The 25795-nt window shown below is 43.9% G+C and overlaps 2 protein-coding genes across 2 annotated transcripts in view; one reads left to right on the top strand and one right to left on the bottom strand.

Moving 5' to 3' along the window:
- LOC123256635 (long-chain-fatty-acid--CoA ligase ACSBG2-like) overlaps positions 1-12018 on the top strand; it is a 100776-nt gene extending 88758 nt beyond the window's left edge. The window contains exons 9-13 of the mRNA XM_044685225.1: positions 314-547; positions 2608-2825; positions 5306-5445; positions 9720-9966; positions 11693-12018. Coding sequence (XP_044541160.1) covers positions 314-547; positions 2608-2825; positions 5306-5445; positions 9720-9966; positions 11693-11766 — 913 coding nt within the window. The 3' untranslated portion in view covers positions 11767-12018. The remainder of the gene's footprint in view (positions 1-313; positions 548-2607; positions 2826-5305; positions 5446-9719; positions 9967-11692) is intronic.
- Positions 12019-17674: 5656 nt separating this feature from the next.
- The window catches only part of MLLT1 (MLLT1 super elongation complex subunit), a 129974-nt gene continuing 121853 nt past the window's right edge, over positions 17675-25795 (bottom strand). The window contains exons 8-12 of the mRNA XM_044685213.1: positions 23830-23938; positions 21910-22009; positions 19788-19859; positions 19173-19244; positions 17675-18520 (exon numbers count right to left, since the gene is read on the bottom strand). Of these exons, the coding sequence (XP_044541148.1) occupies positions 18392-18520; positions 19173-19244; positions 19788-19859; positions 21910-22009; positions 23830-23938 (482 nt within the window). The 3' untranslated portion in view covers positions 17675-18391. The remainder of the gene's footprint in view (positions 18521-19172; positions 19245-19787; positions 19860-21909; positions 22010-23829; positions 23939-25795) is intronic.

Here is a 25795-nt window from a genome sequence, read left to right as displayed (position 1 = left end):
AAGTAGTTTTTCCACAGCACCTTAAGACTTACAAAATACTTTATAAATATTATTTGGGTCTCCCAATAACCCTGAGAGGTAAGTATTATTGTTATCCCCATTTTACAGATGAGGAAACCAAGGCAGACCTAGAGGTTAAATGACTTGCCCAAGGTCACCTGTCCAGTAAGGGATTGAGGCTGAATTTGAATTCAGGTCTCCCTGATGATTCCAAGGCTCTATCCCTCTACCAGTTATCTTCTATCCAATAACTTGAAGTTATTTTATGAATCCTTTCAGCCCACCCGCCCCCTTCTGTTTGCTTCTTTTCAAGGAATGGCCAGAACCCCGTCAGCTTCCGTCTGGCTAAGAAGCTGGTGTATGACAAGGTGCGCAAGGCCTTGGGCTTTGACCGCTGCCTCCAGTTTCTTAGCATAGGCTCCGGCATCACCAAGGAAATGCAAGAGTTCTTCCTCAGCTATGACATAATCTTGTTCCAGACCTATGGGATGACTGAGACCACAGGAGCTCATTCTGCCTCCAATGAAGAAAACCACAAGTGGTTTAGGTATTTGGGCTATAGCTGGGAGCCTCAACCCAAACCATGGGGAGGTCACAGGAGATGAGAGAACCCAGTGGTGGTGGTGGTGGTGGGGTCCCAGAGAATGGAGGGATGGAAGGAAAAGGGGTAGATGCTCCTCCCTGCTCTCTTCCTACCTAAGCAGCTGGCTCACCTTGGGCTCTGTGCCTAAGCACTCTCTTGGCCAGTTTCTTCATGGGGGTGGGGGTGGGTGGGGGTGAGAACATTATTTCTGGCAGATAGATACCCAAATATTTTATATTGTCTGGGGTGATTTTTCATGGAATTTCTCTTTCTAACTCTTGCTGCTGAGTTTTGTTGGAAATATATAGAAATGGTGATGATTTATAGGTGTTCATTTTGTATCCTGCAACTTTGCTAAAATTATTATTTCCACTAGCTTTTTTAGTTGGTTTTCTCAGGAGAACATCATTTCTGGCTTTGCTCAGGTTTCTGACTATAAACACTTGGATTTAAAACACATTAGGGGAAACATGGAAAAGGAAGGAGTGTTGTAGGAAAAGGTGGTGTTTGCACTGCATCTTTTTCCCTTTTCCTTTTTCTTTTCTTTTTTTCTTTTTTTTTTTTTTGGGGGGGGGGGACTCTCTTCCCTTCTGTCTTAGAATCAATACTGTATTCCAAGGCAGAAGAGTGATAAGGGCAAGGAAGGTTAAGTGACTTGCCCAGGGTCACACAGCTGGGATGTGACAGAAGCTAGATTTCAACCCAGTACTGCTTTTGGTGAAATTGGATATTTCAAAAAGAACATCCCATAGGCAACTGAAACTCAACACATCCAAAATGACATTTCCCCCTAAATAATCCTCTTCTCTGGAGGATTTCACTGTCCTCCTGGTTCCCCAGGCTCACTGCCTGGCTATAAACTATTCCCTTTGGCATTTATGTTTTGCCCTTTCCTACTTTTCAGCCTTATTCTATCACTTCCTTGTGGTGCAGCCAAACTGGCTTTACTGATCCCTCATTCACACCCCATTGTACCTTTGTACTGTACTGTCTGTCCCACAAGTCTGGAATGTCTTCCTTCCTCAGACTCACCTCTTGGAATTTCTAGTTTTGGCAGCTGGGTGACACCTGTAAGAGGGAGTGGATGGAAAGCTAGGCCTAGAGATGGAAGGTCTTGCATACAAATGTGACCTCAGACACTCTTCCTATCTGTGTGACCCTGGACAAGTCACTTAACCCTCATTGCCTAGCCCTTACCACTCTTCTGCCTTGGAATCAATTCATAGTATTAATTCTGAGACAGAAGATAAGGTTTTTAAAAAATAGAAAATTATTAGTTTCCTTCCTTTAAGCTTCCAGATCAAATACTCCCTTCTTCAAGAGGCCTTTCCTAACTTCCCTGCTACTAGTTACCTCCTTTCCCCTTCAAAAAATGGCCTTGTATTATTTACGTTTATTTTTATTTTTTTCCTTGTATGAATTTCAAACGTATTTTGCCTATGCCTGTAGATGCTCCCGTTGTCTCCCCTGGTAGAATGAAAGTTCCTCAAGGGCAGAGACTCTTATTTTATTTTATTAAGTTTATTTTATATTAATTACTGGTATTTTAATCAAGGCCCACTGGAAGCCGGGGGAGGTTTCTGAGTAATGGGGCTGATTTGTGTTCAGCTGTGTGAACGCTGAATGGGAGGGGGAGCCGCCACTCGACGTAGGGAGCTTAGTCGATGCCCGCTAAATTGAGCGGAAGGTGCAAAAAGGGCAAGAGAAATCCTTTTGGAATGCTTAAAGGCAGCCCAAAATGGAACGGGCTGACTGACTGACCCAGGAGAGTGTCCGGCAAAGAATAGGCGACTTTTACGTGAGAGAAGGACTGACTAGGGGGAACCTCTGAGGACTGGAGAGATTTTATGAAGTCCGAGACTTGCGAGGTGGAGGGTTCGGTGCCGCTGAAGACAAAGGACAAGGAGGGAGCAAGTTTAGGGGCCCGAGTCGCTTCTCCCCGACGTGAGGCGGGTGCAGAGCTTCAGGGGAGGATCCCTCGGTAGGTCCCTGTGGGTGATTCCCGTTCTCCCGTCCCTCCTCAGCTGTGGGAAGCCGATGACGGGCAGCAAAACCCAGGTGCGGGACGAAGACCGAGAGGGCGTAGGGGAATTCCACATCTGGGGCAGGAACGTTTCCATGGGTTACCTGAACAACGAGCACAAGACCAAAAGGATCTTTGACAATAAAGGCTGGCTGCACACCGGAGACGTGGGCTTCTTAGATCCGGAAGGTTATCTCCATTTCACCAGCAGGCTTGAAGGTAAGGGAGGGGGACCCGGCTTCCTACCCCGGCTTCTCCCAGCCTTCATTCTTTGGGAAAGAATGAAAGAAAAAGCATTCGTTAAGCTCTCACTCAGCCTGGCACCCGGCTAAGTGCCGAGGAATTCAAATGCAGAAAGTAAGTCAATCTCTGTCCTAAAAGAATTTATATTCCGATAGGGGAAGATAAGCTAGCTCCGGGGGAGGCGGCATGGCCTGGAGGGATTGTTGGGGACCAAGATCTTGGGATGAGGGACGCAGTCACCGGGCAATTGATGGCCCCGACCGGATTACTTTTCCCAAATTAGGGGGAGGGAAAGCATGAGTCATCCTGGTAGGAAGATGGCTGAGGAATAGAGAAAAGGTTCTGTGCGGCGCAAGTTTTGCAACTATGATCTCATTGGATCCTCACTACGATCCTGGCAGGTTGATGCTGCTATCCTCTCCAGTGTAGAGTCAGAGAGGTTCAAGGGATTTGTCCCCAGGATCACGCAAGCTAGGACATGTCTGAGGTCCCCTTTGAACTTGGGTTTTTTTCTTCCTGACTCCAGACCCCGAGCTCTATCCTACGTAGGGATCAGACTGGTTCCAGTGAACACCCAGGTGCCCAGGCAGGTGCAGGAATGCTAGCTGGGAGATGGATAGCAGCTTGCAGGTCTTCTTAGCCAAAGGATCAGAGACATAGAACTGGAAGGGAGCTCCCCTCTGAGATTGTCTAGCCCTGATTTTACAGAGCAAAGGACCCAGGCAAGTTAAGTGGCTTCCCCTCAGAGTCATGCACATAATAGGAGAGCTAGAATTCACATTCACGTTCTCCAGTCTAAATCCTGAGCTGTTTCCACTCTATCTCATGCTGGCATAATGTTTGCCAGAGATTTTATTTTTTTGAAAGGGAGCATTTATATTCTATTTTATTTTTTCTTTATTTCAATTTTTTAATTGATTAATTTAGACTATTTTTCCATGGTTACATGATTCATGTTCATTCCCTTCTCTCCTCCCTCCCTCCTCCTGGAGCTGACAAGTAATTCCACTGGGTTTTACATGTGTCATTGATCAAGATCTATTTCCATATTATTGATATTTGCACTGGGGTGATCTGCATCCTAGTGTCTACATCCCTGATCATGTCCCCATCCATCCATGTGATCAAGCAGTTGTTTTTCTTCTCTGTTTCTGCTCCCACAGTTCTTTCTCTGGATGTGGAGAGCGTTCTTTCTTGCCAGATTTTAAAGGAAAATTTCAAACCTTATTAGCAAAAATATAGGAATTAATAAAGGCAGTAGGGCCTGCTAAATCTAGCCATCTCTCTCATGACATAATTGCCAGGTGCCAAATGAATGGTTTTGGATCAGATGCTAACTGTTCATTGAAACTGCAAGCAATTTAATTGGGAATTCAGCTGGCCCCACACCCAGCTTTCTGATGTTACAGCCTTTTGTGGGAAAAATACTTGAATTCTTCCAATCTAGTCAGTCTAACAGTCTTCCTTCCTTTTTTTTTTTTTTTTTTTTTTTTTTTTAAACCCGTCCTAGAATCGATACTAAGAATTGATTCCAGGGCAGAAGAGCTGTCAGGACTAGGCAACTGGGGTTAAAATATTTGCCCAAGGTCACACAGTTAGGAAGTGTGTGAGGTCCCATTTGAATCCAGGTTCTCTTGACTCTAGGCTCTATCCATTGAGCTACCTAGCTGCACCCTGCCCAGCATTCATTTTACATATGAGGAAACTGAGACTCAGAGAAGAAAAAGAGATTTGGCCAAGGTTTGCTGGCAAAACCAAGAAGAGTAGAGTTAAAGATCTCCTCATTTCTAGCTTGGAATGGTCCCTGATAGGGCTTTTGGAAGGATCATGTCACAACTCCTCAGCATCCTCTATAAAAAGTACTATCTTAATTTTATCAGTAAGGAGATTGGGGCTTGGAGAAACAAAGTGAGTTGTCCCAGGTCATATATCTAGTAGATGCTGAAGCTGGAACTCAACCACAGTTTTTGGCTCTGAGAGCAGCATTCTTTCTACTACTCTACATTGCTTCCAGGATGAAAATGACAAAATGGATATGAAAATGCTTTACAAAGTGTGAGCTTTGTAAAATGTGAGTTGCTCTGTAAACTGTATAGTTCTACATAAAATGAGTTGTTTTGTAAACTGTAAAGTGCCAGGGGTACATCAATTATTCCTTTTTTTTTTTAAACCCTTATCTTCCATCTTGGAATCAATACTTTGTATTGGCTCTAAGGCAAAAGAGCGGTAAGGGCTAGGCAATGGGGGTTGTGACTTGCCCAGGGTCACACAGCTAGGAAGTGTCTGAGGCCAGATTTGAACGCAGGATCTTCCATCTCTAGGCCTGGCTTTCTATCCATTGAGCCACCCAGCTGCTTCCCAATTATTCCTATTTTGAAGAATATATTTGCTTTATTGACAAAACAAAACATTTCTCTGTCCTAAAATTTTTTTTCTTTCTTTTTTACCTGTTTCAGATGTCATCATGACCAGTCGAGGGGAGAGAATCTTTCCTGTTTCAATTGAGAACATGATAAGGGAACAGATTCCCATTGTCCACTATGCTATGGTTGTGGGAAACCAGGCCAGGTTCCTGTGTGTATTACTGACACTAAAGGTTTTTTGCTTTATTAATTGGCCTTTGCGGGACATTGGGGTAGGGGTGGCAATGATCTCCTTACTCTTCAGTGGGGACGCAGCATACTTGGAATCCATGGCTGGCCAAAGCAATGGCACTCATACCTATTCACTGCCATCTAAAGGTCCTGCCTAGGTTCTGACCCATGGAATTTGATCTTGCTATTCGCAAAATGGGGCATAGACTCATGGTACACATTGTTATCAGCCAGCATTAGGTGACAACTTGTGGGCAACGATCATATGTAGGCTCAGTCCCTGTCCTCTGGTAGCTTACATTCTACTTCTCCCTTCCTATCTGCCTATTTTTCTTAGTGCAATCTTCTTTTCCACCCCTTGATTTAATTTTTGCACATCATCCTAAATAGCTTACTACCACACCCCTTCTGTCTTTGCATACTACTTCTAAATAGTATGATAAAAATAAAAAATTTTAAGAGTTACAAACATCATCTTTCCATATAGGAATATAAATAAGTTAATCTTACTGAGGCCCTTACATTTTTTCTTCTTATTTTTTTATGCTTCTCATGAATTTTATATTTGGACATCAGATTTTCAGTTTAATTCTGGTCTTTTCTTCAGGAATGCTTAGAAATCTTCTATTTTGTTAAGTGACCATATTTTTCCCTGAAAGACTATGGTCAGTTTTGATGGGTAGATGATTTTTGGTTATAAACCCAGGTCCCTTGCCTTGCAGAACATCATATTCTAATCTTTCCAATCCCTCAATGTGGAAGCTGCCAGATCCTGTGCCATCCTGATTGGGGCTCCATGATATTTGAATTGTTTTGTTTTGTTTTCCCCTGGTTTCTTGCAGTATTTCCTCCTTGTCCTGGGAGCTCTTGAACTTGGCTATAACATTCCTTGGAGTTGTCATTTGGAGATTTATTGCAGGAGATGATTTGTGGATTCTTTAAATTTCTATTTTTGCCCTCTTTTTCAAGAATATCAGGGCAGTTTTTTTGATAATTTCTTGTAATGTAATGTATAAGCTTTTTAATTTTGATCATAACTTTCAGGTAGTCCAATAATTCTTTAATTGCCTCTCCTGGATCTATTTCCCAGCTCAGTTGTTTTTTTCAATGAGATATTTCATATTTTCTTCTATTTTTCATTCTTTTGGTTTTGTTTTATTACTTCTTGATGTCTTGTGAAGTCATCAGCATCTATTTGCCCAATTCCAATTTTTAAATAATGAATTTCTTCCATGACCCTTCTGATCCTCCTTTTCCATTCAGTCCACTCTACTTTTTATGGAACTCTTTTCTTCATTGGGTCTCTTTGCCTCATTTTCCAGTAGATCAATTCTGCTTTTTAAGTATATCTTTTCTTTATTGGAGTTTTGTGCCTTTTCCCAATTTTGCTTTTTAAGCTATTATTTTCTTTTTGCATTACTTTCATTTCTTTTCCCCATTTTTCTTCCACTTCTATTTTTTAATTCCTTTTTTTAATTCTTCCAGTACCTGAAACTAATTCCCATTTTTCACTGAAGTTTTGCATGTGGTTGCTTGTATCTCACCTTCCCCTATTGACTCTGTGCTTTATTCTTTATCTCCATAAAATTTTTCTATGTATTAGTTATTTTTTTTGCTGTTTGATTCTTTTTCCAGGTTTTTGTTTTTTGCCTGTGGACTGTGAGTTTTGAAAGATGCTGATTCTGTTTCCCCTGCTGCTGGCTTGTAAGCTCAGCACTATGAGCTATTTTGCTCCACAGCTAGGGCTTTACCACAGCACAGGCTTGAAAGGACCAAGCACTGTGGACTTCTGTGCCTCACCATGGGCTGGTGCCAGGGCTTGGGACTTGTGAAGATTATTTAGGTATTAGTTTATATATAGTTAATGTGGACCTAGCAGGAAGGGCTGGAGAATTCTACATGGAATGGGGAAGCAGGAAGTGGCTTCTACCTGAGAGAGACTCTTTGGGGGTTGGGACAAAAACTGTTGCTGACCCTGGGAGATCTCAGAGCTAGGGGAGTTGTATCCAGACTCCCTGGGATCCTGAGAGTGGTGAAGGCTTGCAGCAGAGGACATCAGACCTGCAGAGCAGCACCGAGTAGGGAGTGGTTTGTGATCTGGTGGACAGCATTGCAAACTTTCTCTCCCTACCTGGCTACCTTGGATCATCTGTTCTGGTGGAGTTGACTCCTGGCATCCTGAAACCATCCCTGGATTAGCCGTGAGATCCCAAGAAAAGCCATCCTTAGGTCCTCAGCTAAGCTGACCAAACCTGGCTGGAACCAGGTTGGGAGGAACTTTCCCCTTGTGACTCCAGTACTGTTTTCTTTGGGCCCTGTCTTGCTTAGATGTTAGAAGAGTGTAGTTAAGTCCCTTTCCCTTGACCCTGTGGTTTGCCCTTAGTCTGTTAGTGTAGAAAAACCCTATTCCCATCCTTTACCTTAGTTTGTCCCTGATTAAAATGTGTTATTAAACTCTTGCCTTTACTTATCAGCTTCCATAGGCTCTGTCTTGTTGATGTTGGAGGCCAACAGCCATTTCTGTTACGGACATCCAAACAGCCGTTATAACCCAGTTTCCCTACTTGTTGGGCCTCTTCCTGTCATTCCTGTCTCCCACACTCCCACCTGGACCCATATTTACTGTTTAAGGCACCTTTCCCTGGTTTCTCCCTTAACAATCTTCAAAGGGTGGACATAGACTGTGGAATGCACTATTGTTGGTGTGGGCAGAGACCCAGAATCCCAAAGTTGGCCTATGCCAAGGCTCAGAACCTGGAACAGTGGGGGGGGGGGGGTGGTTGGCCAGCACTCCTCTGTGTTCAGTTTTACTTCCAATTCCTCCTTATCCTATGAAAATTGACTATCTACGTTTCACATTGTTTTCTGCAGGAAAGTCCCCTCTCCTTGTTTTGCTATTGGTTTTTTGTGGTTTTCTGCCACTTTTGAGGAGCTTTTAAAAGATTGGTTTAGAAGCATTCTCAGAACAGTTTCAGCTTTCACCACAATTAAGCCACCATCTTGGCTCTGCCCCTTTCTTGATCCATTTTAGAAATTTTTAGTGGTGACTTTCATTCTGGCTGATGAGACCAGAGAGGTCCCAAAAGAAGAAATTCCTAGTTCTCTTCAAAGCACAACTCAAATAGCTCCTCTCACTGTCTTTCTTGACCACCACCACTTCCATTTGCTCGTGCCTCTCCTCAAAATGACATACTTTTGTGTTGACTATATTTTATTTATTTTGTATTTACTTACACATTGTGCCTTGGTGTTAGGATGACCTTCGTTGGTCTCTTTGGAGACACGTGCTGGTTTTTTCACTTAAGCACTCTCAAAGACTGTCAGTAACAGAAGTTTCCTCACTGGGAACTCACTGATATTAATGAAATCACTGGTCTGGTTCATTTATTTGGTTTTTTAAAAAAATTCCCTATTTTCTGTCTTAGAATTAATACTAGGTATTAATCTTCTTCCAAGGCAGAAGAGCAGTTAAGGGCTTGGCAAATTGGGGTTCAGTGACTTGCCTAAGGTCACACAGGAAGTGTCAGAGAGACCCCATCTCCAGGTCTGGCTCTCTATCCACTTAGGCACCTCGCTGCCCCTGGTTCATTTACTAGTTTCCCTTGACAGAATAGTTCCTTCAAGGCTGGGACTGTTTTATTTTGTATTACCAGGGAACTAGGACAGTGCCTAGCACATAGTAAGTTCTTCATGCTTTTTGACTGATGAACACAAAGATGCTCCATCTCCTCACTCCGGGTATTTTCCACTGTCTCCCATGACATGACTCTCTCTATACATCAGGGATTCCTTGGCTGCTTTTGGCTAAAATTCCACCTTTTGCAAGAAGGCTTTCCCAATGACCCTTAATGCTAATGACCATTCTGCCATTATCTGTAGATAATGGTATCTCCAGTTTATCCTGTTTGCAGCTAATTATTTGCATGTTCTCTCCCCCACTGGATAATGATGTTCTTGTCAACAAGGGCTCTCTTCTCTCCTTGGGTCCCCAGAGCTTAGTAGGCACTTATATGCTTGCTGACTGATGGATGGACTAGTTTGCCAAATACCAGGGAAACAGTGAAGGCTGTTAAGTCTGACAGGAGGGATTCTTCTTGGATGACTAGCTGGTTTTGTATCATCTCTGGTTCCGGGGGGGTGGGGGAGGGTCTTTTGGCTTTGAAAGGGCAAATCTTCCTGTCCATCTTTGGAACCATTTCTAGGGTGAGTGATGGGGGGGGGGGAACATCATGGTAAAACATTCATTGCCAGTGAGTTTGGATGATTTCTCCCACAGAGTGTAATGAATGAGGACACAGGGGAGCCTCGAAACAATTTGACACCGGAAGCCATCGAGTTTTGCAGAAAGTATAATAGTAAGGCCACCAAAGTGTCAGAGCTCATAGAGAACCAAGACCCCGCCATTGACGCAGTTATACAGAAGGGCATTGATGCTGTCAACAAGGAAGCTTCCTCCGAGTCTCACCAAATCCAAAAATGGAAAATCTTGGAGAAGGACTTCTCAATGAAAGGTGGAGAACTAGGTAGGTGGGAGCTGTCCTCCTTCCTTTCTGAAACCCTTGAGAATCCTGGAGTATCAGAGCTGGAATGAGTCTTAGAACATTTACTAGATGCTAGAGCTGGAAGGGAATGTAGAACATATAAGTTTCAGGGACAAATGGGTCCTTAGAACATAAAACTGCTAACGCTAGAGGGGACCACAGGGATCTCAAGGTCAACTCCATTTATCAATTTAGGAGAAACATGGCTACAGAGGAAATGTGGCCAATAAATCAGTGACAAAGTCAGGACCACAAGTCAAGAGAGTTCCTGACTCTTGAACTCCCTGGGTCCTTTCTTCCAGACTATAGGCACTGAAGGTTGGGTTCATAATGAAGAGTGAGGTTCTGAGTAAAGTCTGAGCAGCTTAATTCTTTTTTTTATTTTAAACTTTTACCTTCTGTCTTAGATTTAATTCTAAGTATTGGTTCCAAGGCAGAAGTGGTAAGAGCCAGGCAATTCGAGGCAAATCTTTTCAAGCACAGAGCAAAACTTTCAAACAGAAAAAAAAAAAAAACCCACCATTTTCAGTGTTACCGCAATCTCATCTGAGTTTTCCTAAACATTGGCATACTGGATCTGTAGCAAGGTTAGCATTCCCTCTATGGGTGTAGCTCACAACCTAGCCATGCCTTCTTAGCTCAAGGAATATAGCCCCCATGGTGAATCTGCCGATTGTGCTGGAGTTTTCCATGGACTGAACAGTGTGGCATGGAAGCAGCCCATCTGTCAGGGTCAATCCATCATTAGTCCTACTTCCCTTTTGGTTCGTTCATACATATTTTTGCTGAAGTTATCACCCATATACAGGTTGTCCTTGTTATAAAAATTGCAGCCTGCTTACGCTGCTCAGGTGTCTTTCCATTCTCCTTGGGCCACTTGCAGTATGAGTCTTCTGGCAACCTTATGTCTCAGAATTCAGTCATGTCACAATTGTATAAATGGAGATTTTGAACCTTGGACTGCATCCCCCATAGGTCCCTTAGTATTTCCCCAAATTCCCTTTAATCTCTCCTGCCCCTCCACGTTTGCATGGTCACATTATTGTTTTATGGTTGGCTGTAAACTCCTCCCTCTTTTTTTTGCTCTTAGGAGTGGGCTGGTTAATACCTTTTTGGCTAGTATTTTGTTAGTTTATCAATAAAACTTTATAAAAATATAATATTTAGTTACTGGATATTAATTTTAAAATCCACATAATCAGAACAGCAGTACGAGCAAGAGGCCATAAATCTTTGGTCCTTTCAAGTTTACAAAATAGTGAGGAAGGTAATGGAAGAATTATTATCCCGCTTATAGAAAAATGACGATTAAAGAGATAGCAAAAGCCTTCAGTCTGGGATTTGGGCTCTGATATGAACTGCATGATGGGGTATGTCCTTCCCTCTCGCAGCATCCGTTTCCCCCTCTGTAAAATGAAGATCCTTTCTAAATCCAAATTTTATAAGGAGAAATGGTGTGCCCAAGGTCACAAAGATGTTAGGGCTGGAATTCAAATCTAAGTCTTCTGACTCCAGTTCCAGGGACTTTCTCCTAAGCCAACTCCTCATATAAGTCTTTTGTCTTCGTTTCTCTCTCACACAAGGGAATCTAAGAAAAAGCACCATAAGAGAATTTTGTCTTTTCTCTTTCTGTCCTTGACAACCCAGCACCCAGGCTGGAGGGGTCTCGACCTTGATGGGATCTGCTCATTGTCCTTCTCTCCTTCAGGTCCAACCTTGAAGCTGAGACGGACGTTTGTCACCAGACGGCTCCAACCGATAATCAGCAGTTTCTATACGTAGCTCCACCTGTGGTCTGGATGCCCAGGTATCCACTGACTGGGGAAGACTCCCTTCTTTTTTACCGATTGTATGTGACCCCATGAAGAACCTTTTTTTGGCTTTGTTTTTTGGTGCTGAATGTCAAGGAATTTACCTGCTTCTTTTGGGAGAAGGGGATTGAAGATTCCAGAAGGTGATCCTGAATTTGTCACAGTGTTTACCCTCTTCTTGAGGAGCAGGGTTTAAAATGAAGCATCACCTTCCATAAGAAATCAGGGAAGCCTTTGACCTAGCTCAGGGTGGCAATAAATCTCTCTAACCAAATAAATGGAAAGTCATTTATATTAATAGTACAAAGGAATTATGGTCTCCATGTGGGGCCTCCCTCCACGAGGATGTCCTGTGTAATCCTGGTACATATCTTTTGACAAATCCTCCCTGGAGGATCTGCCCTCATATACTTGCAGCTTTTTCTATTAACCCCTCTCTCATTGCATGCCCAGCTCACCTCCTCTTAGGCGTGCCTTTTATATCATTTTAGTGAAAGTATTTCCTCCTGATGCCCTGTATTTTACCTGTTGATCCAGCTCACAGATGCAAGACAATAAATGAAAATTGATGAACAAAGCCCTGAGCGAATGTTACTGCACCCAGAGGATCATGCTTTTAAAGTCCAGAAACTGAAGTCATAAATTCAGAATGTTTACAAACGGAATGGCATCTCAATTTTCTTTGTTGCTTTTTTGCTATCCTCAGCTCTGTGGAATAAGCAGATTATAAAAAGGATCATCCACTGCAGTCTTGGGGTATGAGAGCTGATGCCCATTTCTGTAAGTTTGAATGATAAATTTGCCACAGGGTGAAGAATTTTTCTGCTCTTACAACTCTTGAAGATTGCCTATCATTCCACAAAAATTGCATAAGTGTAGAACCCCAGAAGTCTGTACTAGAATGAGATCCCAAATGGTCATTCAGTCTATGTCTGAAGACCCCCAGTGAGAGCGAACCTAGGACACAAACTCTGTAGGGTTTTCCTTAATATATCAAGCCAAGATCTGTCTCCTTGGAAATTCCAGTTACAAGTGTTCTCCCTGACAAAGTTATGCACCCTTGAAGCTTAAGAGATGCTTCATGAACATAAAGCAACATCATTTCAATACCTTTTCAAGGACTCCCAGGAATCAGCAGTCTGGGCTTCTTCCCCTGGCAGGCATTTCCAAAGAAAAGGGATTTGGCTATAGGGTAATGGCTAAAAACTAAAAACACCAATAACTGACTACAACACTCTGCTGGTCAGGTCTGAGACTAGGGCGAGGCAGCGTGCTTAGATTAAGCCCAAGGCGGCGAGATCAAACATCGGTGGCTTCTAAACCTGGTGCCTGTGAGGACTAAGAGCTAGCTTCCATTCCCGGGGATGGAATCCACTGAAGTCCCACTTTTGTCTCTGGGCCTCAGTTTTCTCACCTGTAAAATGGGAGGGAAGGACTCAACCTGATCTTCAAAGTCCCTCCCATTCCAAATCTATGTTTATTATATCTGGTGAGTGATGGTTAAGTTTGTTTCTTCCAAAATGCTCTTAACCTTTAGCTCATCTTCAGGGCCAGCTCAGCCTACCTAGGATATTTTAATAGGGTTGGAAGACAGGTAGGCTAGGAGAACTCCACAGACATTGGCTACCTGAATTCTTCCCAAGCACCTGTTACAAGTTCATCATGCTAAAAAAATTTTTAAAAGGGGGTGGGGGCAGGGGTGGCCAGGTGGGTGGCTCAGTGGACTGAGAGCCAGGCCTGGAGACAAGAGGTCTTGGACTCAAATCTGACCTCAGACACTTCCTAGCTGGGCAACCCTGGGCAAGTCACTTCACCCCCATGGCCTAACCCTTTACCATTCTTCTGCCTTGGAACCAATACACAGTAGGGATTCTAAGAGGAAGATAAGGGTTTAAAAAAAAAAGTTTATCATGCTGTCCCTGTGGACAAAATAGATTTGAGTTAGTTGAGACTCTAGCGAGGTGCGTTCAGTAGGCAATAGAAAGCTTAGTCCCCTAAAGCACGATCTGTGGTTGGAAGGAGTATCGACACACACAAAACGTTTGGCCTTTCAAAAACACGGGGTATGAAGGAAGAACCTTATTTCAATAGTATACTCAAGGGAAGGTGGAGGAAGTCCATCCTGGTCCTCATGGAACACCCTCAATGCCTTTATGGATAGTGAACATAGGGACCGATGTGGACTATGAAAAGTTGTAGAGATAAGATTTTGCTTTAAAGTAATGGAAAACTCCCTAACAATAAAGCTGTGCAGAAGTGGAATGGGCAGTTTCCTGAGATTCCCCCACTGGGCAGGAAATTGGCCTAGAGGCCCTCTGAGATCCCTTCTTGCTCACTGTTCTGTGGCCCCATCCTGGCTCTCTCATGGTGCCACCTTCCCAATTCTTCTTGTCACCCAGCTCTTCTGTGCTTACTGGTAGTTTACTCATAAATTCTCCAACGACACTCTTTAAACTGGGGAGGATGGGGGTCCTTCCCAAGTGAAGCCAGTTTCATGAGCCAAGATGAGGCCAAACTCCTCACTGACCTCACTGATGTCTTGGAACTCGAGACTTGTCTTCCCAACCTTCGATATTTCCCTGGTTCTCTTTTTTGCTTTTCTCATGAGTTCCTTCACTGTCTCCTTCAGCCTTGAATTTTTGATGCTGGGCAGCCCTTGGTGCTAATGATCTCTTTAGAGAAGATTCTTCAGTTTAGCCTTCTGTGTTTGAGCATGACAGAAATCAGAATGAAAGTCCTGGAGAAGAAGGCTGATTGACCTAAAGACCTGACACCAGGAATCACAAGAAATGAAGTGCCCTCAGAAATGGATGGGGCTTGGGCTAAGAGCTCACATATTAGATCTGTAGTGCTCAGGTTTACCGAGCATTTTCCTTACCACTACTTTGTGAAGTAGTGAGGGATGTGAAATGATTTATCCAAGATCACATAGTTCATAAAGAAAGCAGACTGGTTCTGTTCATCCATATGCCTTTGCCCTTTAAATAGAGTGAGCACCAAGGGAGACCAGCACCATCTGATCTGATCAAAAGGGTTTGGGACCTAGGGAAGATCAGGAATGGCCCTACAGTCAAGATGCTGTGGAAGCTACACTCATGGTGACGGGGTAGTTTCTTTTGCAAACCCCTGAAACTGCTCCATAAGGGGAGTTCTCATCCCTGGAGCAGCCTTCAAGAGTCTAGGTGATGAACCAGAATATTCATAACAAAACAAAAATCTGGTCAGTCTACAGACTTTTCCCATCTTACTTTATTTCACTGTTTTCTATAAAACTCCTCTGGAATTTCACAATTTAACAAAAAAGTTTAAAATCCAGGACAGAAACAATCCTGTAACTTATTACAAACATGATTCTCCTCATTTCTTTGATCCAGGAGTCTGTCTCTAGCCAGATGAACATATTAATTAGTTCAGTGCCAGAGATGTTCTGTTAAAAACCCTCCTGTGATAGAAGGTATTTAATACCTTTACTTTCGGCATTTTTTTTTTTTTTGTTCATTCAAAGACACAGCAGAATACAAGGAATTAACACTCAGTTTGAGGCTTATGTACTTACATACTGTTTGTAAGGAGTGCAAAGGCAAGTCCCTCTCTCCTACTCAAGTCTCACAGAGTCCTCACCAGTAGGGGTGGCCCCCCCAAGCAGGTGTGGTATGTGTGGGGGATGCTCCTGAAATACTTCCAGGGCTTCTGTAGACACACGAGTGCATGGGGAGGCCCCCCACAACTTGCTGACAACATCCAAAGGGACACCTGACAAACCTTAACAAGCACAGGGACTTTTTTTTCCTCAGGGGTTGGGGGTGGGGAAGGGAAAAGAATCCAGGGCAGGATCCAGCAGAGTAAGTTAGAACAATGTGGCGGCATTTCCCTGGCGAGAACAAAGACGCTGAGGGCTGGGTTCCTGCCCTCAGCTCCCTCACTCCTTGTGTCTAAGCCTCTTGGTGGGAAGCCAACTTTCTGACTAACCAGTACTTAAGGAATCTGCTCCCGATTCAGGGAATAAACACAGGCTGGCGTCAATGGCCCTTGAACCCCCAAAAGGGCCTTTAAAAAAAAATAAAGAAATCCTGAAGCCACAGATATCTCAGGACTGTGGCAGTTATAAAGTTGCCACTGGCAACTTAGCTATTGGCTGTGACTGGGCTCCCTGCCCACTCTTCATTTCAGGCTAGTTGTTTTTTTTTACACTTTGGGGGGCCAGGGGTGGGAGGGAAGGGTGTCGGCTGGTTTCAAGGCAATTGTCAATTAAGAGGATGCTAGGAAACCTGCCCTTAGACATGTCTGCCATGAGTGTGAAGTACAAGAGATTTAGTGTGTACTTTCTAGTACTTCAAAGATATGGCTGTCACTACCAATCCAGGGCAGACAGTGAGAGTAGGAGATAAGAAGCTTTTTTTGAGGTCTGATGCACAGAATCGGTGGTTGTGGGCTGATCAGATTATGAAAAACACCCATTATAATTTTCCTCAGGGGCCTCAAATGATGGGACTTTCCTACTGAAAGTTGCCATCTGGAAGCGCCAGAGGCCACCGAGGAAGGAGAGACTTGAGTGCTGCCCCAAGGGGGCTCCCCAGAGCTAAGACTTGTTTAGGGAAGTCCTATCCCCAGTCCAACTGGTTGACAGTGAGGACATGGCTGTGACTGGATGGAGTGAGGTATGTGGGGAGAGTGGTATCTCAGGTGCTACTGCAGAAAGGGCATCAATATGTGGCCCAAATGCTTTGTGTCTTCTCCCCAACTATTCCCAGTACAGAAATTCAAATGCTCTCACAGTTCAAACACAAGTGCAAGGACTGAGGAAAAGGGAAAATGGGCTTTGTTCTACACCAAGGAGGAGGAGGTGTGCATGCTTTCAGGAGAGCTGGTGAAGGGGCTAATGCTGAGTTGGTAGGGAGATCCATTGTTCTTATGGGGCTTCTATCTAACCTTGTGCCAGAGCCAGGGGAATAACTGACCTGGCCAGATCCTGGCATTAAAAGAAACAGTGAGGGGTCAGGAAAGGTGGTACACAATGGGACCTAGTGAACAGGAAGTGGATCCAGGTGGCCCCATGCTAACATGCTCATCAATCTATCACCACAGAATAAACAGCAGCGCCAGAGCTGACAAACGAGAGGGCACGGAGAGGGAGGAAACCAGGATGGGGTAGAAGACAAAGAGTCCGGCTACCAGGAGCCTGAGTGTTACCTGGAGCAGAGGGGGATGAGCTGAGCAGTGCCCCGACCATCTGGGGGCTCAGTCGGATCCAATCTTTTGCTTTTCTCCCACCTTATTTGGCAAAAGCTCCATTTTCAAAGTTCAAAGAGTACTAAACAGAAGGGAACAAGAGCTGAATCCAGGAGAGAGCCTTAAACCATGCTTTATCCTGGCTTTTAAATAGAGTCAGTGCTCAGAAACCACTGCTAGTTTCACTAGGCAGGCATGTGTGTGCTTGGGTGTCGGGATGCTCCCTCCCCTCAGGTACAAACCACTGCTCCATAGCGGTCACTGGGCTGAGCCGAGAGGCCTTAAAATCATGGCTTGTTCCAGGGCAGGCGTCCACATCCCAGTGCTTCCTTGTTCTGGTTTCCCTGGGCAGAGCCAAAAGCTGGTATGGGAAAGGGCTCAGAGGAGTGAGGCAGTGGTGACAGGAAGAAATAGCGTGGACAACATCACTCATTTTGCCCAAAGGAGGCTCACCCTGACTTTGGGACCTGGCAGCTAAACCAACCTCCCCCAACAATTCCAAAATCCCCTTCCATTTTCAGAGTCAAACCTTAGTAACTTCCTTCCTCTTCCCATGTGCCACTGTGATTCAGAACAAGGACCAGGAACATACACCCTGAAATCGGAAGCCCAACTTGGCGCTCATACATACATACATACATACATATATAGAATATATAGAGAATATATACAGCATACAGAGGCTTGGAATCCTAGGACAGTTAAAGCAGACTGGAAGGAGGGAGGCTCAGAGCTTGGCCACCCTGCTCACAGCTGAGACACAGGGCATCCTTGCCATAGAGACTCACTGATGCCTTCCCAAGACTGGGTGGGAATTTTACTTGTACCAAACTGTTCCGAGAGGGAAATAGGGCAGGCCCATGGGCTGGGGGGAAGGGATCAGGTTTTCTATTCCACAGGAGCCGACCCAGACGGCTCAGGAAGTCCCAACTGTCAAACCAAGGGGCCCCATCGTGAACACCACTCCCCCCAGAGCTGGGGAAAGGCAGCTGCTGCTTTGGGGGCTGGTCTCAAGGTCAGGTGAAGAAACCGTTTACTGTGGCGCCAGTCAAGTTCTTCCTGTCTCAAAAGCGAGACCCGATGTGTTTTTCGACACAAAAGCAGTTTTCAAAGTTAAACCAAATACGATGACTCTCTGTGGGGGAGGGATGCTCGGCTCCTCTTGCTCTGCTCAGACCTGTGCCCAGGCCTCTCCCCGTAGCTAAGGAGAGGGGCCTGTTGAGCTGTGCGTTCAGAGAGCATGGCTGTTCACTAAGGCAGTGCTGCGGGTGAATTGAGAGAGTAAGGTCTACTTGTGGGGACTGGTTTCCTGGTACTGGGAGACTGGTTTGACGGTTTCCCAAGGCGCCCGTCATCTGGACCCAGTGTCATGTGGCCCCGGCCTCTAGGTAACTCTGCAGCTTGCGGACGGTGGTTTCATCCAGAGAGAAAAGGTCAAAGTCAAAGGTGGTGTTGGTGACATTGAAGTGGCCGGTCTCCTCGATGAGGTTGACAATCTATAAGAGATGGGGGAGCTTACTTAAGGAGTGTGAAGACAAACAGGGAAAGCTAGGGGAGAGAGAAGGCCACAACAAGACATCATCTTGCAGACACAACACCGAGAGAACTAGGAGGCCCAAAAGAGGGAGTGAGGGAGGGAGGGCATGGGCAGAGAGGCTTAATACCGAGAACCCTTGGGGCTAGGTGAGGGAAGACAGTCTGGCTGCTGACATCCAGCCCAAGAACCCTAGCAAGAACACATCCACACACCTAAGTTAGGAATACCACGTAGCCAAGGGCAAGCCAGGTATGGGATCATCTTTGGTTCCCACGTTGGGAGTGTGAAGAAATCCTTGTTGGCAAGGGATCCCCCCATACTCTCATCTACTCTACAATAACTAACAAAACCTACTTTCTGTACGTGTACCTGAGGTACCTAGCTCTCAGGGGAACACTAGGGTTGTCTAACTCTAGGGCAGACAAGGACCCAAGCTGTCTTCCTGAATGGCACACACAAGGCTCTGGTGTCTTCACAAGATCCAACCATCACCCAAAGGAGCACTCCTGCCTCATCTTAATGGTCAAACTCTGGTCCTTTAGGTAGATTCCCACTCTGTCCCAGGGATCTGGACCAAAGGGACCATAGAGAAAGGTACTGATGACTGATACCTGCTGCAGCACATTGCGTTCACGGAGGGCCATGAGCCGCCGGTGAAGCTCCACCAACTCATCTGTGTAGGCCTGCAGTGGGAAACTTGGGTGAACTCAGGTAATTCTCCAGGCTATCTCCCCTACTACCCCAAAAGTTGGCTTCCCACTTCTTTCTTCTAAGATGGTTGAGGAGCAGGGAAGATGAGATGAAGGGGAATTTATCTGTAGACCATTCCCAAGGCAAGAAGAGAACTTGGGGTTCCACCCTCACATCTGGGTATTTCAAGCACAAAGATGATGCTTACTCCTCAGGAAATTAAAGTGGGGTTATTAAATAGTTCAGGAGAAGTAGCTTGCAGTTAATAAAGTCTTCCTTTCTGACAATCTGTACTGTGGCCAGCTCCATTTCCTTCCAAAAAAGGAAAGTGAGGAGGCTAGAAGACTTGGACCCTAACTCTTTGAACACTAGCCTCACCTGGGATAGATCTTTAAAGCCCAAAGAAGAGAAAGGGAAATTTTAACACTGAATCTTTCTCCCACCCCTACAGTTTTCAGATAGGACATGTGCCTGACCTCTCTTGACTGCCCCCTTCATGACCTTTGTTGTGTGACCCAGTCCCAAACCCTGTTCACCTTGTCATATGTTCCCTTCTTTAGAATTTTTTCTGGTTTACTGCAGGATTCTGGACTCTTCCTTCCAGATGCCTAGAGGTTTTAAACAAGAAAAGTTGCAGTTTTATTTAAAGTTTCAGGTATTATGTCCAAAGATTGGAGAATGATTTGACACTATAGTATAGAACACAATTATGTATAGGTGCTAAAAGAAATGACATGTGTGAAAATTACAAAGAAATGTGGGAAGACCACTGCAGAATGAATCTGGCAGCCCAAGGACCCTAATTAAAGGTATGTAAACATAATGTTAATTGATCTCCTCTCCCTTTGCTCAAGCTTGTCCCAACTCCAGTGCATCCTCCCCAGTTACCAAAGGGATTTTCTTACAGCAAAGCTCCTGCCCCATCCCCCAGCTCCCTACTGAACCCCTAGGATCAAATACAAGTATTCCCAAAGTCTCAGTGCAGCTTTAAGCTTCAATATTATTGAACAATATAAACTTCTTCAGCATTTATTACTCTATGCTCTCTCCTATCCCTCTGTGTAGGCTTCCACATTTACGAAATTCCCATCTGCATGCTGCAAAATTCAGCCAGCCGGCACCTCCATCCAACCACTGGCACATGGCATGGCTTTTGTCCCTGCCTGTGGCACTTTCCCTCCTCACCTCTCCTCTCAAAAGCCACAGCTTCCTTCCACCCTCAGTTCAAACCACCTCTGGCAGGAGGCCTTTCCTGCTGCCTCCATGTGGCTCTGAGGTTATATTCTGGAGGTATATGTGAACACCTATGCTCTTCCCCTTATCTGAATGGGAGCTCCTTGAAGGCAGAAGCTATGCTTTGGCCTTTTCACTGAATCCCCAGGGGGTTATCACAGTGCTTAATTAATGTTTGCCGAAGAACAATCTGAAAAGAAAACCCATACCAACATAGGGAGCACAAGCCAACAGGTCATTTTTGTTATTTTTGTCAAAATTAATATGTAAATTTATCTTTACATGATGAAGTTATGGTCTTATGTAACATGATTTTTGAATTCTCTTTTGGCATGTGAATGTTTCTGTTGGTAATTACCTCACAAGTTTTTGGTAAGGAAAGGCTCTATAACATTAAAATGCTGTAGAAGTCGGTTGTTATTGTAGGGAGACCTTGGGGTTTATTGGCTAGAGTGCTGGGTTCTAGACCCACCTTCAATATTTATGAGATGTGTGATCCTTGGCATTTACTTAACCACTTCAAGCTTTAGGATCCTTCCCTACAGAATGTTTTCTTTACTTCCCAGAGTTGATGTGAAGCTCAGAATAAATAATGTCGGTAATGTGTCTTGTAAATCATCAAGTATACAGGAATGCTTGTTATTGTTGTTAGCCCGGGTAGGACCTCAAAGATCCCACACCACATCACCCTTGAGGAGAGCTCCCTTGAACAAAGGGCACTTTGAAGAAGGGGCAGTGCCTGCTCAGTCTCTGCAGTCTGGCTTGGATCTCTGAGGTTCCATTGCAGTGGACCTGATGGCCTCCAGGGGGAGGAGTTTTTACTATCTCCTACCTTAATCCTTTGCCTTTTGAGTAGAGTACACAAAGACTAGCAACAACCATGTCCTAGGTATATTTTCTATCAATGCAGCCTAAAACAGTATTACCTTTATGAACTACCCTTCATACTAGTGACTCAAATGGAACTTGTAGTCCACTAAAATCTGCTAACCTTTTTCTGATGAACTGCTGACTAGTCAATGCATCTTTAATCCTGCATTCAGAATTACAAAATTTTAGTATTTCTCAAAGAAGCCAAACTACTTAACCTCATTCCCCTCCAGGTAAATTAAGTTCATACACTCTGTGACTTAATTCCCCACTAGGGAAGGCCCTGAGATTTTGCTGTTAACAGCTTCATACTCTAGTGCAGACTCTAGTAGCAATGCTAAGGCACCATAAGAATAAATCCACTATGATCACAAGTTCATCTTGGGTTCCTAGGACTTAAATGCCCAGAGACATTGAAGTGAGGCTTCCTAATAAGCACATCTATCATAAACCTTTTCTGCTGATGAAAAAACTAATAGGAATGGATATAAAGGGCAGGACTGAAAAGACAAAAGGTTCAGCACTATCTGTCTCCTCTCTTTCCTCCCCAAATACCTTGCTGTTGGCTGGAGGCAGTTTCTGAGCAGGAGGGGGCTCTCGACTGGGCAGGCAAGAATCTGCACTGTTGTCGCTGTCACTGTCACTGAAACTCAACCTGAAAATCAGAGAGAAGGAGAGGATGTACAGGTCAGCAGTTTATTCACATGCTCTTGTGGGGCCACAATGTATACTACATGATACTGTTCCCACACCAACAAACAAATCACTGTGCTGCTGATGCCACTACATCTTCAGAGGTCCCTGGGACCAGCTGTCAGCTCAGAACTTCCACTTCAAATCCATACTTACTCAGAAGGTTTGAGAATTATTATATCAAGGGAATTAAATCCTTCCCAGCATCCAGGGCCCACAGTAATTATGCAAACTGGCAGGTCAGAGTCTGTACTATGAAGTACAGAATGACCTGCTAGGGCTTTTAGCTTCACCTTGTGAGCTGGAAACAATCTAGAAATCTATAGTGCCTTAAGGCTATTTTCTCTACAAGGAATGCCTTTCCTTCTCTTCACCTGTTGAAGGTCAAATAAAATGCTTTTCCTTATCTGGTAGCTGGCCAACTTGTTCCCTGGAAGTTTGTTCACAGACCTGCCTAATGCACTAATTATGCAATACTGTATTCTTATAATTATCTATGTTTCTATCTTAATCATCTTCTCTACCAAGCCATGAAATTAGGGACTTGTGTTAATTTCTGTCTATTCCTAGTATCTACTGTAGGATTGTGCAGGTAAGTACTTCATACATACTACTTCTTGTTGAGGAAGGAGAGCAGGGTCCAAAAAGGACTTTGTAAACTCAAGTGTTTTTGTAGACTTCTTGACAAAAAGTCACAAAGGCCGAGAGATCTTCCCCACACATAGCTGAATCAAGCCAAATTAAGCCAGAAAGCCACTTCTACCCAAAGCTTCCAAGGGCATTTTATTTTAGAGACCAAAGCCAACACAGAGTGGGATGGTTGCTGTGTCTGTCAAGTAAGCATGTGTAAACTCTAAATGCCAACAGACAAGAAAACCAATAGTGTCACCGGATACATTAAATAGCCTGTCAACATGTAACCAGAATGTTGCTGGCTCATAGTAAGAGATATGAGCTGGCTGCTATATAGACCTTGACCAATCTAAGCAGTGTTCAAAAATAACAGCCTAAAAGAATGCTCAGTTGCTTGCCCTCGTCACAGAGAGAGCTGACTGAGAAACTGGGAATTTATTCCCTGTCTATTTAGGATCGTAGGGCTGGAAGGGATAATAGAGATCAGTAAGTCACTTAAAAGATAGTTAACTAAGGCCCAAAGAGTAGGAGTAATAAGTAGCACAGCCAAGATTCAAACTCAAGACCTTTGATTCCCAAATCCAAGGCTCTTCCCCTGGATTATCAAGCTGTCTTCTTCAAGGGTAGACTGTAAGAATCAGGGAGAAATCACTTGAAAACACTTTGTGCTTTGAAATTTAAGAAGGTCTAAATCCTGAATCTTGGGGGAGGCCTCCCTGACCAAAGCCTCATATCAGATAAAACCTCCATGCGGGCTAGATCTCTCTTTTCTTGGCTCTAAAGGAGGCTGGATCTACATCTTACTTCTGATTAAGAGAAATCAAAAGGCCTGGATTGCAGTCCTAGAACTACTATTGCTTCACTAAATAAATAAGCCCCACCCCATTTTTGTGGCAGTTTCCTGCCTGTCTAGAAAAGAAGTGACTTCTGAAGTCTCTTTTGGTTTCTGCCAGCTTGAAGAACCTATGTTACATGATATCCTTGAGTTCTGAGAATCTGAGTCTCCAAGTCCCTTCCACCCATTACACTATGTTTTAAATAAAGTTCCTCCCAGATGTCACATAGCCTACAGAAACAGCAAGGTAAAAGGGTCTGACTAACTCTAGACTATAGACAGGAAGAGGCAAATCCCTGGATTCTTTTTATCACCTGGAATCCCTGCCTGGATTCGTTTTGACAGTGGCCTCCTCGCCAGAAGAGGAATCGTCTTCATCTGACTCCTCTGATTGCAGATCTTCCACCATAGAACGGAGGGGTCCTAAGTTTTATGGGGAACATGAGAAAAGACAACAGTAAACATATCAGCCTTAATAGAAATCACTATTACACAGCACCAAGAACTGGAAAGAATCTGATAATGCAACAGATGTTTAATAGCCCACAAAAAATCCTGCTCCCAAATAGCTTTACCCTGATGGTCAGAGCCTCACTGTATTAGATACGAAGATGAGACGAAACCAAATGGTCTTTTGCACTCTTTTTTACTGCATGAAAGTTTGATAAAAATGAATATATGGTTCCCATAAGTTCATTCTGAAACTCAGACCTACTCGACTCCAACTTTACCCAAACATCCATTCCTACCTTTTTGACTACAAATTGAAATGTCTAGGTCCAGCCTGAGCCCAGGTCCACAGCTACAAAGTCTCCAGTTTGGCAGAAAAAATAAGGAAGAATTCTTCTTATCTGAAGCATTCAGATCAAAGACTCCAGTGTGAGCCATGAGGCTGAGAGAAATGATAAGGCGTCCCACCCCCCCACCCCCACTAGGAGGAGCAAAGAACAATGCATATCATAACCTATAGTACCCTCACTCTGGGGGCAACGTCTTTATTCTAATGGCAAATGTCACGTAACTCTCTTGGTCAAGGTCATTATTTACATCTCCATTCACAGTGATCACATTCACTCTTAGTTGAGCATCACCTCTTTTAAGAATAGCTCCCATTCCCTACAAACAGCACCTGGTTTATAGTCTTGTTTCTATAGCAACAGAGAGACACAAAGCCCTTGTTACTTGGGTTGCATGGTCCTGTTTCAGTCTATCAAATAAGAGGATTGAATTAGATGGTCTCTAAGATTCCCTCCATTTAGAAAATTCTATGATTTGCTGTCTTCCCAAACCCTGATAGATAGGAACAGATAGAGAAGAACCTACCAGAATCCTCAAATTAATTAAGCAGCATAAGAGATAGAATGAAAAAACAAATCCTAAAACCAGGGAAGAGAAATCCTTAGTCAAATATATTAGAAAGAAGAGGTTCTCTATTCAGGTCTGGTCTATGTCCTGCCTATAGGGTCAGTAAGATAGCTGATCAGTTTATATGGGTTAACTCCCAGCCTTAAATTCTCAAGATGACTGGAAACTCCAAACTTCTTCAGATTCCCTCCTGATGATGTAAGGGAATCTGGCAATCAAGAAATTAGGGGCATGCCAGGAAAGTAGCATTTTATGTGGACCCCATGCTTGAGGCCCTCTATTATATATTCATTTATCTTGAGGGAATATTCTAGATGACTTGTCATTTTTTGAATAAACTATCTAGGAAGTTTTTTTCTAAACTTTGGCTTTGCTACGGGTTAAAAGGTGCTCTCTACCCAAGAGGTCTGCTAAGAGTATTATTTTCAACTAGAACCTTTTTTTTTTTTAAACCCTTAACTTCTGTGTATTGACTTATAGGTGGAAGAGTGGTAAGGGTAGGCAATGGGGGTCAAGTGACTTGCCCAGGGTCACACAGCTGGGAAGTGTCTGAGGCCCGATTTGAACCTAGGACCTCCTGTCTCTAGGCCTGGCTCTCAATCCACTGAGCTACCCAGCTGCCCCCTCAACTAGAACCTTTTAAAGAAAAATTCCATCTTCTTGTGATCTGAATTTAGTGAGTTTTGAGGGAAGGCAAAAACCATAAGAAAGTAAATGACAACTGCATGCTAGCATTAATGTGCAAATTTCTCATGAAAAGGGAACTTTTCTCACCAAACCATTAAATTAAAATCTAGGTTATTTCATGCTTGAATTACTGGTGTTGACACGGTTTTAGGCAAGCAAGTGGGCATATGGTTTGACAGCTGAAAATTGACAAGCCCAAAGAAGAAAGCTGGGTTCTGGTGGCTCAAT

The sequence above is a fragment of the Gracilinanus agilis genome, chromosome 1, assembly GCF_016433145.1.
Source record: "Gracilinanus agilis isolate LMUSP501 chromosome 1, AgileGrace, whole genome shotgun sequence".
Taxonomy (NCBI): domain Eukaryota; kingdom Metazoa; phylum Chordata; class Mammalia; order Didelphimorphia; family Didelphidae; genus Gracilinanus; species Gracilinanus agilis.
Note: the sequence above shows the minus strand (reverse complement) of the source record. Positions and strands in the feature narration are given on the sequence as shown.